Raw genomic sequence first — 17,158 nt, 5'->3', positions numbered from 1 at the left:
ACTTCCACCACACAGGCAAATGTGTTGGCTGATGGTGCCTTGCTCTCAGGGTTCATCGGGTCCTTTATCCCATAAAGAGCAAGGTCGCTAAGCTTGTATGTAAATTCAAGTGCCTTCTGTCCCACGCCACTTTGAATTTTGATTTGCATGTGGATCCTTTGGATTGTTGAATGCGGGGTGCTCCAGCACAAAAGAGAAAAGCAGTTTCAGGTGTGGATGTGGTCTGAAAGATTTTTTTTTGTTTTCATGGTTTTCAGTTGGTTGCTCACAAAGATTATCAGGATCAAGCACAGCTGAACGTTCGATGACAGAGGACAAATATCTTTGTTCTATATTTCAAAATTTGCTTAGGATCCTTTTGTTGTTGTTGCTGTTGTTGTTTTAATCTTCATGCTCAGTTAATGACGCTTATAATCTCAGACATTCATAATGTCTAATCACTATATTGTGATATTAGGAGAGCTTTGACAGGGGCTCCTTAGCCTATTCTTCCTGATAAAACACCTCTCTCATGCTGTTGATTCTAGAGCACATGTAAACACAACACAGTGACACTTTGAACATTTCAGAATCTCAATTTTAAAAAAGATTAATGTGAACATTATGGTGGAATATTTATCAGGCGTGTAATTGATGTACTCTTTTTTTTTTGTAATGACAAATCACTATTTAAATAAAGTTCCTGTACTCTGAAAAATGCATTTCTAAACTTTTGTCTTAAATGTGAAAGCTCTGCCGACATGATAAACTGATGAGTCAGTACTTGTGCTTTTTGTGAGAGTTATCTCTGTGACCTTGATGGTGTTAAAGACACTCATGTGAAATTCGATGCAGCTGGTTTCTGCTGTCAAAACACCTAATGCGATGCCACTGACTGAGGTGTTTCCACCCATACTGAAGCTGCAGTTGTTTGTGCATTTGATTTTTTTGGCTACTGACAGTTTATACATCCAGCAGATGCAGAGTAACATTAGCATTAATTTAGAGTCTTGTTTGTGTAGACCCATGAACATACATCCAACATTCACTCTCTTTTCAGCTTTGTTCAGGCTTATTCACTTTCAGGATTTAACTTTGTCTGTCTGCCTTTTGTTGTAGGGCAGGAAAAAAAGTCCAAGTCCACAGAATTGTTAGTTTTTTCTAATTCTAAATTCCAAATAAAGACACAGACACAGACTGAATTTATTATCATTTTAATAGCGTTATCTGTTAATCACTAGGCAGTCTAAAGTCATGTCCTTCCCAGAGCCGAACATTTAATGCACGCTACTGCCAACATGTACTACATTTCATCTTTGATGCTGTGTATTAAAAGCCAGGTGTACTCAAAGCCTACAGTATAGCATGAGGCGTAACAGTAGTCTGCAAGCTAGGACACGAAAACACACCGAAAAACACCAAATATGTTGAAGGTTTTTTTCTTTTTTTCAACACGTACAGTACAAAACACTGATAATGGAGGCAAATCTGAGCAAAGTCACAATTAGTAAAGCGAAGACACTGACACTCCAGCTGACGTCTACTGAATATCTATGACGAGAAGGAGTCTTATGTTTACTGCTCCCCCTAAAAGTAATCTGCAGTTACATCCTACTCAGCAAGATGGAATCTATCATTTAATCCTTTTTGGTGGTTAAGTTTTCAAATATCACTGTCGTCAAATGAACTACAGACACAAACACAGAAAGGTAATATATAGCTTACTCAGATGTTCTTTGTTCCCAAGTACTTTACAATTTTTTTTTCATGTTTCATGCCACACTAGGCTACATCTGGGCCATGTCAGGGAGCTCCAGCTCCTGCTCTGTGAGGTACTGGCTGCAGTTGGGGTCGCCCCTCACAGTGGGGGCTGATGGGATAGGTCGTCCGGTGTGAGGGCTGACGCACCAGCATTCGCCCCTCTGACCGTGGAGAGACATCTTGCACTGAAACATAAGTTAATGTGTTTTAGTTTATTTCTGCATGTTTATTGTCCATTTAGGTCTTCGTGATTGGCGTTAGCTGTTGTTTGTGCAAAAATATACAGGAAAATTTTCTATAAGCACCAGCATTTCAATAGGTTAAATAAGTTGCTTTATTAAGCATTTTAACAAGATCAAATGCTGCACTAATGATTATTCATCATCATCAAGGATGCAGTTGAAAACAAAATGATATAAATTCACTTTAAAATGTGAAATGTCTCTGAAAGGGAAAAAAACATATGAATCGTTGTTTTTAGCTGAGAAAACTGCGACGCTTTACCCACCTTTTATCCTCTAAACCCTTGCATATTATCAGGTGGATACACCCTCTCCGCTTACCACCCTCTTTCCCAAAATGCCTGGAGTCACCTGTTTGAGGTTATACTGCCCCCTCTTGTCACAGTTGGGGATGTGCAGGGCATACAGGTCTTCCAGGGGACCTCGGTTATCTCTGAAGGGCATCTTGGATATCCGCTCCAGGACCTGGTCGAGCTCCTGCTGACACTGAGTCTTGAAAACACACAAAAACAACAACAATAGTCATGTTTACAGGCCCGTATAGCGACATCTGGGAGTGTCAGAGACACATGGGTAAAATGTGGCTGGCCTATGTGGATATGATTTAAAAAAAAAAAAAAAGAGCTGATCTTTTATATAACTTTTTATAATATAAAAACATGTTCAAAAGTTCACACAACAGAAAACTATTCCAAGATACATCAACACTATGATGTGTTTGCAAGGCAACAGGCACATTTTTGACACAGCACATAAAATCTCACAAAACGCACATAAACACACACATACACACACACACAGTGAACCTAGAAAGCTAAAGGGCTTTCTGTAATGAGCATATGAATCAATATTCTTGCCAGTAATAAATAATAACTCTTGCCAGTGACCTGGGGTTCAACTCACAATTCAGTGAAGCCAAATGTCTTGTTGGGACACAAAAGAAAAAAAAAAAAGTTTCTGGTAGAGCAATAACCTTTAAATGATTTTTATGGCAGATGGAAAATACCATGATGCTGGTTGAGAAATGCCCGGGGTTCACCCCTGAGTTCCAGCTCCAGGATGCAGAGCAGAGCAGGTGTAGGCCTGTTTAAGGTCAGTAAACATCTGCCTTTTGATTAAAGGGCAGCTGTTGGTGTGAGAGTTAAATGGAAAGAAAGACAACTGTGGAAAAGGAACCTTTTCTTTGTGCCATGACAGTTTTAATCCCCTTAAAATTATTATTTGGTCTTTACTGTATTTCCTTCTCAGCCTTAAAATGAATTCGAAGTGCACGACTGTTATTCACTGCCAGTTTCATGCACTTAACTTCACTTCAAACTATCTTCAGATATGGCAATAAAACACTTTTCAAGGACACATCCAAACATGAACAGCTGCTGCACCAGAGGGAGGCGGTACTGCACTCTTTTTTTCCTTTTAGGAAATCTGAGGAGCTGATCCTCCAGGCTGGCCGAATTATATATTGTTTTCTTCAATAATATAGTAATTTATTAGTCTACTTCAGCTGACTGCCATCATGATGTGTGATGAAAAGTGATCAGTCTTTTAGGAATCTCATATACAGTAACTGCAGTTGTTTGAGTATTTGAGTACTTCAGGTTGGTTCAAGTTAAATTCAACTAAAAATCATCACTGATAAATGACTTTCTTAGAAATGTGGACAAAGCTGGCAAATAATCAGACAGATGTCTCCCTCTTAGGGCTCCTGGGCCTCGTACTCCCTAGTGTTTTCCTTTAAAACAGAAGCTCTGCTATTCTTCACCTGCTTGGGCCGAGTAGGTTTCACCTCTTCCACCTTGTTGGTCTTCATCTTGGTCTTCATCTCCTGCCTGTGCTGGCGTACGGCGCTCTCCTTGGGTCCCATCCAGGAGGTGTCTTTACTTGGCTTCCGGATGGCTGGGACCTCACTCACACCCTGCTCAGGCAGCGGCTCCACAGCCTCACCTGCAGTTGTGGAGAGACCACATGAAATCCATTAAGACCAAATATAAGGATCCCAAAATTTCAACTATATCAATAAACTGAATTGTCAAAAAAAAGTGGCACAGATCACACTGTGATAAATAAAGTCAAAAAAGTGCTGCCAACAAGATTACATTGCAGAGTAGAAATGAAATTTGGCAGGAAAGGACTTCAGTTCTTGTTCAAGGACACTTTGATGGACACGTTGGCTACTGAAAGCTCTTAACCTGTGACTCTTTAGGACGCCTCTCTGTGCACTAAGCCACTCCGCTGCCCTCCTGCCATTCCATTTTGGTAATGGATTGGGCTTTTTAGAGGCTGGAAGTGGGGTGAGATAATCTCTGAATTGCACAGATCATTTTTCAGCGTGACAAAGAGTGTGGGCTGCTCTGCTAAAAAGGTCTGTGGAAATGGATAGATGGACTTCGACCAGCCGCAGAGGTGACGCTGACCCTGCAGTCTGAGCTCCTCCAGGAGAATAAAATGACAACTTCTGCATCTTTTTGATTACTACAGAGAAAAAATTACCTTGCTCTGATGAATATTTACAGTTTTATTTAATGTAAGTTGGATCTTTGTGTATGTTTTCATGCAATTCAATCAACTTTCTCCATTTTGTTTATTTGCTTATTCGTTTTTTGTTTTTTTTTTTGCTGGGGAAAAGGAGACTTGGGAGGGAGGAGAGGTAAACATGAGAGGGTTTGGAAAGGAGGGAGACAGACAACAAAACTCCCACTGTGTCTGCTGATAGGTCCTAATTAAAATGAGGAAGGTCGTCAGCTGAATCACGTTCACCTGGGCCCTGGAGGAGATAAAAGCTGGTCCATGAGCTCAGCTCAGTTCTTTCTCTGCTGGTGTTCACTCTGTGTCTTTTTCTGTTCGTTTTGGCACAATTTAAGACCTCCACTGCACAAATCTCTCAACCATGCGTTGCTTTTGTTGCCAGCATTTACACCCCCTATTGTTTATCTGATTTAGGCTCAAGTTTTGTGCAAGTATATTTCTTGAGTTTGAGACAATTTTCCACATTGTCACGACTGACATTTTCACTGATAAGCCGCGATGCTTCCAAACCTCTGTTAAAGTGCTCTGAAATGCATCAGCACAATTTCTAGTGAATCAATGAGTCACTAGAATCCTTTCCTTTCTCATAGAGCAAAGGAACCACATGCAGCTCCGTTAACAAGCTTGTGGGCTGAGAAATGTTGGCCACCGCTAAACTTTAGTCACAGTCAGGTTTCCATGGTTGCTTTTTTCCCTAGTTATGTGATTCAGTTTCATGAGCAGATCTTAAAAGTGGCGATAAATGAACAGTTGATATCATCAGATATTTAAAGTTTTACGCGTGTATTTGGAAAACTACATGATGAATTCATGGGTCCAATTTTTATTCAGTTTAACAGGGTCCAGGTAGCATCTGTGTATCATTATATCTAATACCTGAGTGAATTCAAGCCAACTCAGCCTGTCAACTCGTGTGGTGCATCATGTCCAAAGCTGAAAAATGTGTTTTTTGATCCAAAACAATGAATGTGAACTGTGAAGTGCAGGTGGCAATGACTTAAACAGGCCAGAAATTATTTGGTCCTCTGAAGACCTCTAATCTAAATGACATTTACTAGCAGGCTATGAACTCTTCGATCGGATGTTATGATGTGGAATTCTGCGCGTAGGCTGCCAAATACACAGTTCATCAGTTAACAAGACTTAAGATCATGAGTGTCTGTGCAAAATTTCATGCAATCCAACTAACAGTTAGATTGCAGTCTGGACCAAAGTTGTGAACAAAGTGGCCAACACACAGACCCAAAGCTGTCCACCGATTTAAATCTTTGGGAATAAAACTTAAACAACAAAGAATTCAGATAAAGTCATCCAGTAAACTTTACACCGCTTTTCACCAGCAATAAATAAATTGCATGTCATGTTTCTATCATTAAAATCATCGTGTCAAAATAGCTGAGTCCCTGCGGCCATCCAGTGTTTCCTCCAGGCAGTTTTCACTGACTTTGACTGACTCCTCTCTCCTTGGAGTCTTGTTAAACATCAACCTAAAAAAAAAACAAAAAAAAAACCCTCTCTTCAAACAGATGGAGCAAGCAATGTGAGAGGCCATCAGGTCCAACCCAACATGTTGTTTCTGACAACAGAGAATACTTTGGGGTTTAGGGTTGATGGGGAGGGAGTGGAAGAGGAGTGTCACTCCACACCGGCTGACTTCACATGAAAAAATGATAAATGAAGAAAATTCCTCAGAAAGCAACACGATCCAATAAACTACTGACAATAATGTTTCAAATAGTGAATATAAGTGCTAAGAGACTTATTATTTCCACAGTTTTTGCAGGGGAGCATTATTTCACCTATGCAAGACTTCACTTGACACCTGAGGGAAAGAAGGGAAATAAGCTCAGACAGTAGAGAAGGTCAAATAATCGGCCAGTAAGTGGATAGTTCACAGTTATGCAAGGGCCAAGCTGTAACGTGCAGACTTGTGGAAAGGTATTTGTAGGACAGAGAATGAAAGCGAGTGTGTGTTACTGGTGGTGGTGGTGGACTGGAGAGGTATTCTCTGCGCTCTGCAAGAGGTAAATTTGACATCCGGTTGTAGAATATGATTACAAAAGGCCTAAGAGAGAACGGGAGAAAGGAAATTCCAAACGAAGCAATAACAAGGTGCTGGCGCCTTTTGCCATCAGATAGATCTGGTGTTGTTGGACTTCAGTTCCCCCTATGACGCTCCACCGTGTTCTCTCTGGCTTGTCTTTGAAGGCTGAGTTTCTTCTCGCTAAAAGGGGCAAAAGTCAACTGAAATCAGGTGTGTGTGAGCATGTGTGTGCGCAAGTTGCGCAGATAAACACACAACACACTCAGGAATATTGGCAGCTGGGGTGACTTTTGTTTTGCTGTCTTACATAATCCCCACAGTATCCAAGCGCAAAACCATCACTCCCTCTCTTCTGAGGAAACCTGAGATGTTCGCTCAAAGACACAGCCTGAGCGCACACATAGACACAAACGGACAATTCCTAAAGCAAGAAAACAGCGATCTCCCACTTGAATGTACACGCACACACACAAACACAGAGGGTCAGGACCCCACTTTTAGGGGGCACTAGGCCTCTGCAGTACAAGCCGTTCCACAGCGGTGGGCTGGGGATCAGCAGTATCAACAGAGCAGTAGGCCTACTGTCCAGTCTACTGCTTGAATTAATCCTCACACAATGGCCTGAGAGGCTGCCTTTCTATATCTGATCCATGTCGAATTCCCAGATGGCACGTAGGCCAGAAGGGTCATGTCTGATTGTCCAGATTCTGGTCAACTGAGCAAATGGCAGACTTGGCCGGGTCGTGGGGATTGGAAAGGCTGGAAAAGGAAAGATCCAAGCACACCAGCATTCTCGCTCCGTCGTGTTTCCATGGATACAAATAGACCCCTGTTTCGTTGTCAGACAAACGTATGAGTGTGATGTCTTCGTTATGTTGCACCAGCGTGAGGGGCTGCTGGCTCATTAGCTTAGCTTTCAAAAGTTAGTGGATGCCGATGGCTTCAAGAGGCGGCTTCTCTCCAAAGTAGGAAAGTCAACTTCAAACGCTAAGACTCAGGTCTTGCCTTTCCTTCCTTCAACATATAAAATTTAATATAATAAAATGAAAACTGTATGAATATTTACTTGGGTATAAATGGAGCAGCTCCTCTAAGCTCGTGTGTTTCAGCTATAAATTATGCATGTGCAGTATGGATATATTCAATCTGGTTAGCCTTGAACAACTTTTAACAAATATGCATGTAAACATTAGGTGGAGTTGAAAATCAATACCATTTTGTTTCTTTGTTGAAAATGGAAATAGCAATTTTATAAATGTAAAATCAACATTTTTAATGCCTTTTTTTCTATCTATAGAAGTTCTACTGTTTATATGCTCATTTTGACATCCAGTAACTAGTGAACTATCCCTTTAAATGCAGGAATGTAGAAATCAGTAAAAATGAAAAGAAACACGTCTATCTTCTCAATATGCTTGTTGACACACCTCTGAAGTGTGAAATAGGTCATGAGTCACTTAAGACGTTTATGAAAGGCACTGCGTAGAGTAGCTGCAGTCCATCATCCATTACAAGGCCTAGTGGGACTGTTTTCGACGACACACAAACTCAGCAGAGTGCAGATGTGTTTACCTTCCAGGCTTTCTGGCCCGCAACAGTCATCTACAAGCAGGCTTTGGACAGGCTCTAGCACGTACGTACACACTGCGGCATCCAAGACCAGGCAACTCGCTCACTACCAGCACCGCTGGGTGAACTCTGGGGCAATTGCAGGGGTCCTAAACTAGCCATTCGTGGGGTCCTCGGTTGTCCTGTAGCGTCACCAGCAAGTTACAGTTTAAATTTTTGCTGTGAAATATCACAGAATGTTGTACAGACATTCATCATTCGCATGGGATGAATCCTAATGACTTCCTCTCGTGCCATTATGCCCAAAAAAGTGGGTGTGAGAGCAAGAACGGAGTCTCAAGAAGCCTCGGGATTGTTTGCCTCCACCCACACCTCCCTCTGTCGTTAGGGGGAGAACACAGGAAAGAGTAGAGTGTGATTTGCTCATTACCTTATTTGTTTGGATAAATGCACATATATGAACATGTACATTCAAATATGCCTTTTATTTATTTTCTTTTATTTGATATTTTTTACCTCACCATGTGAAACTATTAAACTGTCCCCTGCATCGCCCTATGTCCCACTCCCCTCCAATGTCAGTAGCATTTCAGACAGTGTTTGTATTGTCTTAAATCACCCTTGAACAAAAAGGAGGGTGGGAAGTTATTCTGGATCTCAATAGGCACGAGGAGATTCTTGGCACGGGTACATGTGAAGTTGACGCCTGGAGGGGGGGGAGATGGCACAAATGCCCCTGTTTTTGGAGAAGCCTGGTGGGGTGGGAAGGGGGATTATCTCGGAGCTATTTCAGTCCTCCGGGCTCCGTCTGGACACCCCCGCAGGTACATAGGAATGCCCCTTGTTAGCTAACAATGTTATATCAGCGACCAGATAGCACGGGAGGTTTTTTCCCCCTTTCCCCCTCCAGCTCAGTTTTCCTCTCCATAACTTTTACAACATGAATGCAACAAAACTTCTTCAGGTTTTTCCTTCTCGTTGTCAACATGTAAAACCATCACTCTGGATACAGCTGGGTAAAATAAACACTAACAGGAACCAATTAACAGGAACTCATAATGAAGAATTGGCACTATTGCATTCGTCTCGCTTTTTCTCATTCAGGTGACATTGAAGCGACCAAATATGGGCTCTGTTTGGGCGTCGACAATCAACTTGCTCCCTTTTGAGGTCATACATGGTATGATCCCAGTCAAAACAACTAAACGCCCATCCAATCTGATTAAAGGAACCTTTATTTGGGTCCAGGTTTCTGTGGGAACAGAATATCAAGTGATACTGTGCATAAACAGAGAGGGTAGTGGGAAACTTGTGTGTGTGTGTTAGTTTTGAAGAGGGAGACGTTTCAAATATGGGCATTTCAGCTCAAAAAAATGAAACATGAAATCTTTCTGTTATTAGAAAAAGTCTGAAATTGAAATAAAAATATACTTTTTGAGATTTTATCTTTATTATATCGTTAAAATCTTGGAATTACTCATTTTAATCAGTGGGGTTTATATCTGGCTCTTATTTACTGAACACTACAATTACTCTGAGAGGGTATACCTCATTTCATCCTCCTATTTTCACCACATCACAGAGAAGTCCCAGTGATTTCTATTTGAAATGTAAGATCTTTTATTAATCCTCATGGCCTCAATTTCCCAACAATCATTCCTGGCTTTTCCCCATCAAATTTCCATCTGGCTGAATCCATGCCAGGATACTCTACACTCTCTGTGAAAACTTGTAGATATTAAGTTGCTTGTTTATGAAAACACTTGTGAAAACAAATGGGATTACAGCATGCAAACACCTGACAGAAATATTGAAACCAGGACCAGAGAGTGGGAAAGATGTACCAACATGTTGCCCTTCAGTTAGTCTGTTGTTTCAACATGTCTCAGTGGCTTTGGTATAAACATTAAATGCTGTCTGTACTCATTTATTTTTTGATATATGAAATGAATTTGAGAAACTTCTGGCACAGAATTAAGATAATTCTCCTCTCTGTGTGGTAGGGCTGTAAATGCAAATATAGTTTTTTCAGGTTATATTAATGAAAGCATGTGTATGTTCTCAAATTCTCCGTGTGCTTGCCTGCAGACAATCACTCATGCAGCACACACAAACTAACAGACCAGAGATGCTTAAGGCACAAGGAAGGAGGGTGGTGGGGGGTGAGAGCACACAGGATTTGGTATTGGTTTTTCTCTTCAGCCTAACCAAGTGCAATTTCATATTTCCATGTTTTCAATTCAGATAATCAGCTGAAATCAGTGGATCCACATGTCTGCGTGGTCCCATGCGTAATTTTAAGCTGCATCTGGGCACCAAAGAAACACAGGATGAATTAGAGTCACAGTAACATCTCCTGAAACATAACATTCAAGGTGCAATCAGAGCTATTTCGGAACACAATAAACTAAAAGTTAGAACTGCAGCAATTAGTCGGTTGATATAAAGTTAATCTTCAATATTTTGAAAATTTAATATTCCTTTTAGTCATCTTTTAAAATGCCAAATGATTTGTTGGTCCGAGCTCCACAAATGTGAGGATTTCATGCTTTTCTTTGTCACGTATGATTGTGAACTGAGTATCTTTCAGTTTAAGACTGTAGGTTGGACAAAATAATGTATCTGGAGACATCGGCTTGGACTGTGGGAAATTATAGCAGGCAGTTTTAACATTTTATAGAAAAAACAATTAATAAAAGAAAATATCTGTTCGTTGCAGCCCTTCTTTTAACACACAATTCACTGAAACCAATCTTATAAAAGTTAATGTCCTTAAACTTTCTGTCAAAGAACTTAATAATGATACAACAAATTTGGATGCGAGTCTATCATGAGTGAATTTTCACTGTGGCCCCAGCCTCATATACCTCCTGCTGAGCTAAGACATTTCGAAATAGTTCTATAAACTCCGGGGAGGCCATTTCCAAGAGATTTATGAAGCAATATCTGTCACTTAATTACTGAATTACTAATATGTTGTAATTAGGTGTTTCGAGAATTTAAAACAGTGAACAAAAACTCCCTGTGGTCTCAACCAGAGAAGAAAATGAGCCACGATGTTGCCAGTGGATTTCATCCAATCACATTTTCATTAAAAATAGACAAAAGACTAAATTAGTTCATTGCTCCACTTTATTACAGCATCACTGTATTTTTAACAGTAATTTAGAGATTTTCTTCATTTTTGGTTTTATGTTTTATAAGCACTGATTCACTGTATTCAAACAAAAAAAAAAGTTGCTATATTATTTTCATATGTACCATTTCTCTCTTGAGTCTAATCAGAAGTTATGGGCTGAATCCAAATATCAGAAATTCAAAAGAGTTTGCCTCCTTCTCACGTTTGTAGTCCCCCCTTCACTCTCCTGCGTTTCGCTCCTCTGACTAATCTGTTTCCTTCAAAAGGCTCCTCTCTTTAAATTCACTTACTTCTTCTAGGTCTCTTGCATGATCATTCTAGGGTCAAAGGAATACTGGCTCTGACCTTTGACCCCTTTGCTGTTAGCTGTTGTGCCGATCCAGGAGATCAGACCTGAGACTCAACTGCTGCTGTCAGTGCAACTCGGCATAATCCCGATCAGATCAATTCTTGCTCTGTAAATCTCTGACAAGACGTGGTGCCATTTCCTCTGTGATCCTTGTTAGAGGTTCACATGTTAAACTGATAAGGGATTGGTTTTAAAATATCTGAAAAACACGATTCTTTGCCCAGGGTGTCAAATCAGCTTAAGAGACACTGCTCCCCCTGATTAACTAAATGCAGCCACTTTATTATTGTATTGTAATCAGCCTTTTTCTCTAATTTACAGATTAATTCCTGGACCAAAGGAGATGCAGTGATAGTAGCCAGAACGTTAAAATTTGCTCTCAATCTTTCAAAAGAGCTTGTGAGCTGATTTCTATCAGGGATTTCATTACTTCCTCTTTTTTGCTGTGTATCTGAGAAGAATTTATTACAGGAAATCAAGTCTGTGGAGTCTCGAACTGGGCCAAATGAAAACAGGAGACTGACAGTAACCATCTATAACACCAAAAGTAACTTTATCATGTCTTGTAACAAAGACCAAAGGGCTTGAAGAGAGCCGAAGTTAACTGGCAGCCTATCAACGTATTTTGAGGCTGACAGTAGTAATCTAAGAGCGAATTTTGAAAGTAATCTCAGTTTTGATCATAGAAGAAGAAAGGTCTGAGGCCTATTCCTTCTCTTTTTGATGAAAAATATATATTTTTTTTCATTTCTTTTGACTTGGAGAAAGCTGTGCACTTCTCTTAGACCACTCACTGTAACACTCTTTACCTCTGTCTTTGTCAGAAATCACTCTTCCATCTGCAGCAGCGAGGCTTTTATCCAAAACAACTCCGCATTCAGCTTTTAGAGCCAATTTCAAAGCTTTTACTGTTTTTGGACACATCTAACTACGTCTCAGACCTTTCAACTTGCAAGCTGCAGCACAGCCTGACCCAAACCCGAGGAAAAAAAAAATCAGTGACATCTAACAAATTGCCTACTTGCAAACAAGCCTTTACATGATGCGTTCATGTGTTTTCTTCTCTTGTTTTGCTCTTATATAACTCAGCAGTTCATGCCTGTTTTATTCCTTGTCTCTTATTATTTGAGAAGGGCTACAGAAATGAACCTTGCTGCATAAGGTTACATAAATGTGGAATTAAGTCATTATCGTGGCTTATTATTAAATCTTAAATGTGTCATGAAGCATTTCTGACCTTTTGTCAGTATGCTAGAGAGTCCTCACAGAGAACAGGGTTACTCTGAATGCCGTCTCCGGTAGTTTCTCTACGTGCCAGGAGTTCAGTGCCAAAATAAACACGTGTCAGTCTGGAGGTAAACTCTGACAAAGCATGGATTTGGAAATGAGTAGAAATCACACCCCGGCTGGCTCCACTGGACACTCATTGACTGTGTGCGTTTGCAGCCTCAAAATCAGCCAATTAATGAGGCTGTTTACTTTTCTTCTTCACTGTGACCTGTCTTCGTTTAAACACAAACCACATGAGCCTTGCTGGCTCCAGGCCGCACGAAGCTTCATTGTGATCCTCCCGCACATACATCCTACTCATTTTCCAGGTAGACAGCCCAGTTAATGTAGTCACTGTCAACAGCAGTTTATAGTTACTTCTGGTCAAAGCCTAAAGTCCATGTTTCCAATCAATGCAGCATTCCTCCTGCTGTCTCTCTCCGTTTCTTTCTCTCCACTCCCCTGTGGAAATGTCAACATCAATACTATGATGTTTTCTGTGTCCATCCCACCGAGTACAACTTCTGGGAATTTTTGCAGGCCACTACCTCTCTTCTCTGTAACAGTGTTTTAAAGGCAGATTTTTGGGGGGATATTGGGAAAGACTGGAGGGCCAGCTGTTTGGAGCATAGCTGAGGTTAATTTGTTCCTTTTGTTTCTCTCACCCCATGCACACCAGGATGATTCACAACACTTTAAACAGGTCTATGCAGCACAGAGTTTAACGGGAGCGCAAGAATATCTCATGCAACAAACTTAAAATAGGTCATATCTGTACTTGAAGCTGAGAAATTGCACACCTCAGTGACTGCTTGCATTTCAAACTTCTAGATTATTTCAAGTATGTAAGTAAATCCTGATAGCAAAGGGCTTATAATTCTCCAATGAACGGCCAAAGGATGGTCTGCAGACATTAAAGCGAAACTATATGTAACATCATGAAAATATTTTAGGAACATCATCCACTAAAGTGCAAAATGGTCACTAGAACTTCACTATTGAGTAACAGTCCCTACTTTCCACAGATTTGGGCTCAGCCTTCATGACAATGCAATATTTCTACACTATTCCTCAGGCTGCAGTCTAGACAGTGTCATTAAAAATTGATAGAAGAAAATCAGGTTTCCAGTAAACCGACTGACCGCTTGTTTGCTCCCGGTGCTCCTGGACGTAAGTGGTCGTCTCGGTGTCCACTTTGCGCCGGCACTGCCCCTGGCCCTGCACCAGTTGCTCCAAGGGAAGCTCCGAGTCGGGCGTCGGGTAGCATCGCAGACCGGTGGAACACCTCGGGGTGTACACGCCGCACATCTCGCCCTCTTGCCGGGCGCACACGGGGCAGCACCCGCAGCCCGGTTCGCGCACTATCTCCGCGCAAGCCTCGGTGAGCTTTGGGCACAGCGCCTGGCGCTCCGCGGTGCAGCCCGGGCAGCGGAACACGATCTCGGCCAGGGAGGCACCGGCGAGAGACGCGGAGAGGATCAGCAAGCTGCAGCCTACGTACGACAGCATTGTTATAGGCATGAGGTTTTTGGGCACTATCATGGGGCGATGGAAGGCAATCCCAAGTGAAAAAAGGGGAAGAAATGTGTATGCGAACAGGTGAAGCCGGGGGGCTGGGAGGTCTGCTGGGTCCTACAAATTCCCAGATTTGCTCTCGGGGCCATGTATGGGTGTTAATTTGGGGAAATAGGAGGACAAAGGATTTAGTTCAAATGTCATCTTTTAGCTTTCTAAAAATATTGGCAGGAAATTTCACAGAATACGTGAGTAAAGATAAAACTGTTCCCATCTCTTTATGTTCTGCTTCAGGGGGGCTGTATGACCCAGAATGAGGATAAAGGTTTTAAAAGTTTGACTGAATGCATCTGAAGTTCTGAGAATGCTGATTTGACAGGCAGTACCAGACCCCCTGCTTACTGCAGTGTTAATAGCTTTCCACTTTCTGACCTTCATGAGAATAGGTTTCTAGATTTCACCACATTTTAACAAAAGAACTCACTCTTCATCACATATAATAAGGGCAGAACTTATGGTTGTGTAATAGGTCTATGTCACTGTTAACCCACTGTTAACGAGTTGTATTTATGGAAAATCACAGTATATATTTACCTGAACAGACTTCTCTTGCTTGTCCTTTGAAAGTCCTTTGCTTGTCCCATCAACAATAACATCATCGTCATAAGATAAGAAAACATTCTGAATTATCATAAAAACTATGTTTTAATTTCCCTCTAAGCAAACTGTGCAGCTACTCCCCAGCTGACCCCTGAACTCTTCATGGCAACATCAAGGGAAATAGAGCATCCAAGAGGTGATTGTAAATAAAACTGCTTTCTCAAATATAAAACAGCATTCATTAAAAAAAAAAAAAAAGAAGAAGATGTGAAACTTGAACTTGTGCTTTAAAAACAGCCTAGTGAATTATAGCTCCATGGTTGGAAGACTCTGTATTACTATACATACTGTGGCCTGTTTGTTTCAATCAGCACAGCCTGACCCAGCTCCCAGAATGCATAAATAAACAAACAAACAAACAAAAGGACTATGTGCACAGCATTCCTTGCATGGAAAGACCTCCCCGCTGTGGCTCACATGTCCATTGACACTCAATTAAAAGTCAGTAGCTGCTACCAACTTATATGCCTGTGTACAGTAATGCTACTGTGCACGTATACAGCAATGTTTCCTATCGATCGGTGAGGCCAAGCCTTGAGGTGTCGTGCTTGCCCACCGAACAAGCTCCTATTAACCCCGTCCAGTGCGGTAGACTAATCGGTGTTTATCCAAGGTCCCAGAAATAGAAGTGGCATGTGTAACCTTACTCCGCAGATATAAATGCAGATTATTTTGTTTTGTGGGTGCCCCCTGATTTAATACTATTTGGCCCTATTCACGATCGGCATCCTAGCTCACCTTAGGGGTGGAGTGAGGGAGAAAGGGCACATTTGAAGCTGTCTTGTATCTCAGAGGTGTGAGTCAGGAGGATGCCCAGAGGGCTGTTTGCACATAGAACCTCATATGTCATTTTTTGAAACCATGGATGGAAAAGCAGCAGGAGAGAAGGCCTGGCATTTTATAAATATGAGCCTCGGGGCGAGGATTTGTGTCTGGGATGGCCACTAGCTAATAGGCCTAACAGGCCGCAGTATCTGCCCATGTGTGCAAAGTAATCCCCACCAAGGTCAGTTACTTAAATTCCTCCCCATGGAATTGTTAAGCAAACACAAACTCTGGATAAACTCCACATTGATAGAGGAAGGTATGGAATCACTGATGGGCTCAGGACACATACAGTACATGTGCCTCAGTGAGTTTACAGAGAGAGTATTGTATGCGAGAGGTCATCTCCTTAATTACAGCACAGTACGTCCCCAAAACTCTGTACGTCCTTTTAACCATATAATAACACCTAATTTTATCCTCTATTTAAGCATTTATATGCAGTATATGAACACTTAATCAATACTTAATAACACTGAAAGGAATTAGTAAGCTCATAGAAGGAGATAAAGAGTTTTAATTATAATTCCTCTTATGAAGCACCCCTAACTGTATAAGGATCTAATGAATAATTAATAACATAGTATAATACAGCTGTAATTGTATGTAATCATATGAGATTAGATTACACACATAAAAAAGCCTTTATAAAGTATTTAACAGTTTTTTGTGTATATATATATATGTAATTCATAAAAACTGCTAATACATTTTTTGGCAGTGCCACTCTTGACTGAGAGGAAAACAACTGCCAACAATAAGTGAATGACTATAAACGACAAACACCTAAAAACCTAAATGGAAACACTTTACTAGATTTCACTTTCCGTGAAAGGCTCAGTCCAAAATAACCTCTCAGAGTGAGCCAAATATTTTCGTCTTAATCGATGCAGTGGTGATATAAACCACTAACTAGCCAATTAATGTTTGTAACGCTACGCTTCATCCAGCTAATTTAGAGCTGCTAAGCCTCACAGCAGGCCTGCTGAAAGACTGCTGCAACAATGACAGAAGCCTTTTTAAAATGCAGAAAGTTAGAAAGACTGTGCTTAAACCCCATTTTACCTTATGTTCTAAGACTTAAGTCATAATGACTTAGCAAACTATTTTTAAGCTCAAAAAGTATTTTCCCAAAGCAGACAAAGTTCAACATTACTGTACTTTTGGCTCTATACTGTTCTTATCAACTGAAACGGGTCCCTGAAGACATCCTCGTGTTCATTTTTCAGACTTTGATAATGAATGTGTGCACTTTTTAGTGTTTGGTTTTGATTATACTT

At 40.9% G+C, this 17,158-nt stretch overlaps 1 protein-coding gene across 1 annotated transcript; it reads right to left on the bottom strand.

Annotated features, from left to right (window-relative positions):
• Positions 1-1,177: 1,177 nt before the first annotated feature.
• igfbp2a (insulin-like growth factor binding protein 2a) lies at positions 1,178-14,460 on the bottom strand. Its single transcript, XM_041031900.1, has 4 exons — positions 14,021-14,460; positions 3,745-3,926; positions 2,334-2,474; positions 1,178-1,925 (listed from the first exon to the last, which is right to left on the bottom strand). Exons 1-4 carry the CDS (start codon positions 14,418-14,420, stop codon positions 1,767-1,769), a joined length of 882 nt encoding a protein of 293 aa, XP_040887834.1. The 5' UTR covers positions 14,421-14,460; the 3' UTR covers positions 1,178-1,766.
• Between the last annotated feature and the right edge of the window lie 2,698 nt (positions 14,461-17,158).

The sequence above is a fragment of the Toxotes jaculatrix genome, chromosome 24, assembly GCF_017976425.1.
Source record: "Toxotes jaculatrix isolate fToxJac2 chromosome 24, fToxJac2.pri, whole genome shotgun sequence".
In the NCBI taxonomy this organism is placed as follows: domain Eukaryota; kingdom Metazoa; phylum Chordata; class Actinopteri; family Toxotidae; genus Toxotes; species Toxotes jaculatrix.
This window is presented reverse-complemented; position numbering and strand designations above follow the sequence as displayed.